At 41.2% G+C, this 2,500-nt stretch overlaps 1 protein-coding gene across 1 annotated transcript in view; it reads left to right on the plus strand.

The window, feature by feature from the left end:
• Positions 1–812, plus strand: part of mns1 (meiosis-specific nuclear structural 1) — a 9,553-nt gene extending 8,741 nt beyond the window's left edge. Inside the window, exon 12 of the mRNA XM_048231595.1 lies at positions 489–812. Within this exon, the coding sequence (XP_048087552.1) occupies positions 489–602 (114 nt within the window). The 3' untranslated portion in view covers positions 603–812. The remainder of the gene's footprint in view (positions 1–488) is intronic.
• The last annotated feature ends 1,688 nt before the right edge of the window (positions 813–2,500 follow it).

Consider the following 2,500-nt stretch of genomic DNA (forward strand, 5'->3'; position numbering starts at 1 on the left):
TTTTGTACCTTAAAATAATATTTCCAAAATCGTTTCAGTCGTTCATCAACTCGTAACAGGGTGAACGGCACTTCTGCATTTGCTTTGCGGGCCTCTATCGGCTTTAACCGCACTATGTAAGTTTGCCAGCTCGGGTAGCGGATCTGTAGTTCAATGGAATGAGACATAAGAAACTACAAATTTGACTTGCTTCTGATGTCGCAATACATCGTAGGCTACTTTCATAAATCGTGCATAATATTCTACCTTGTCTGTGGACATCTTATTTGTCAAAAATGCTGGATAAACAAATAGCATGCGTGCGACAGAGGGAAGTTCTTTGGTGTTGCTTTAACTAAACTGCATGGGTGGGGAGTATTTCTTGTGACAGGTTGTGGAAATGCAAGCCCAGTCACAGGTGCTTGTGTGGTGTGTGTGTGTGTGTGTGTGCGTGCGTGTGTGTGTGTGTGTGGTGTGGTGTGCGTGTGCGTGTGCGTGTGCGTGTCCAGGGCATATTCAGGGAGGATGACCTGGAACACTTTGATGAGGATTTCAAGAATAACTTCCAGAAACGTCAGGCAGACATCTTCTCTGATGATGGCTGGGGAGAGGAGGATCAATAAGCACTTCTCATATTCCACCACTGGAGAGTGCTCATGTGCAAATGTGACTGTACTTTTACATTTTGTGTTCTTAATACAACTTATCTTTTCATCATGCAAATGTGTGCATTTTGCTTTGTATCAGAATTTTGCAATGAAATATCCATATAGGTTACTTCCAGTACCAAAAAAATAAGCAATTTAAATAAAGATTCAATTAAAATTCCCAAATGTATTACATCCATTTTACTTTGCTTCACACGTCCTCCATATCGTCAGTGGCCAGGTTTTGTTAGTTATAATCTCTCATTTCTTCATCATTGTTTTTGCAATATTTTCCAGTGCAGTTCAGTAAAAACCATAAGCAGCTCGGGTGAAAGCACTGTACAGCGTCATAAAATGGGGGTTGTGTTGTTAACGCAGCAGTGTGTAGGCTGGTGGGGGTGTTGTTAACGCAGCAGTGTGTAGGCTGGTGGGTGTTACATGGTAACGTGTCCTCCCCCTGAACCCTACAGTAAGTTCTTACCTGTGGAAATGTTGTATAAGCACAGTGTGTAAGACAGGGTTTAACAGGCATGGAGTCATCTCTCCACACACACACACACACACACACACACACACACACTAGTCCACCCTTTGGAATAAACTACTGTAAATATGCATAATCTTATATAACATTACTCCCTTTGTGCACAATGGGATAAACACACACTATCCAAACAGAGTACACAACCGTCAAGTGTCCAGTCATGAACGCAATCTGCTATGAGGGTTGGCCACAGGGATGGGCAGTATTTATGATTCATGTATTTAAAATATGTATTTCATAAACAATTCAGTATTTTGCCATTTGTATTTTATTGGGTTGAATAAAATGGCTGCGTATTTTTGTAGTTTAAAATGTGTGCCTGTATTCTGAGCAATGTTGCTGGGTAATGTTCCTGCGTATTGTTGTTCTGGCACGTTCCCTTTGAAATAATTTTTCTTAAGAACTTTAAACATCAGTAGGCAAATTAACATGATCATCCAATTGGAATATATGAAACCGGTTATGTGGTTGGCCCATGTATACATGTTGACAGTTTCCCTAATTTTATGTAAGACACATGGACGCTGTCAACCAGTATTGCCACGGAAACACTACATTTCATTGTAGTATTGCCTGGCAATACTAGTTTTTAGCCAATGTTCACGTCAGACAGAAGATGGGCCCTGCTTGCTCTGATAGCCTAAGGTATTTCTGTCCCTCCCAAACGGCGTTAAAATGGTGTATTCAACAGCCAGAATTTAAACAATTCCCCCGGACCCACCCGTTTATGATCTGCACCCCCTCTCACAAAACTTCCTACATCCCTGTAGCTCTTGTGAAGTATGCACTTGCACAACACTGCCTACAGAGCATAGCCTACCTTAAATTGTCAGCGGTCAGTAACAGCATAATGACTTAATCAGAGCCTGACCACTCTATACTACGCACGTTGCGTAGGGCCCCCACAAAGGAATCAAGGCCCCTCGCCTCCCCCTTGCATCAAGATATTGTTATATTGTTGATGAGAAGATGAAGCAGAACTGTATGGGCATTAGAAAAAACAACATGCAAGTAAACTGCAGGATCAGCAGTTGGGTAAACGTGTTGTGTTCCTCTTCAGGTTTGATGTCAACAAATAATAATAGCTGATCTGCTGACTTGCATCTCTCAAGTCTGTGTCTGTAACCTGGGCAATGAAATTAAATTAATTCACTGTTGGTTTTTAATGACAAATGAGTAACAGGCTACGCAACTATTGGCACACTTTTACATAGCCTAGTTCCTTCTATAGACACCGGTTATCATGTTTGCTTCTCAGTACTCACCAGAAATTAATATTACTTGACACTCCTCTGTGATCCAAGACAGATTGTTTCATTTTTCAATATTT

Source organism: Alosa alosa, chromosome 21 (assembly GCF_017589495.1).
Source record: "Alosa alosa isolate M-15738 ecotype Scorff River chromosome 21, AALO_Geno_1.1, whole genome shotgun sequence".
NCBI lineage: Eukaryota > Metazoa > Chordata > Actinopteri > Clupeiformes > Clupeidae > Alosa > Alosa alosa.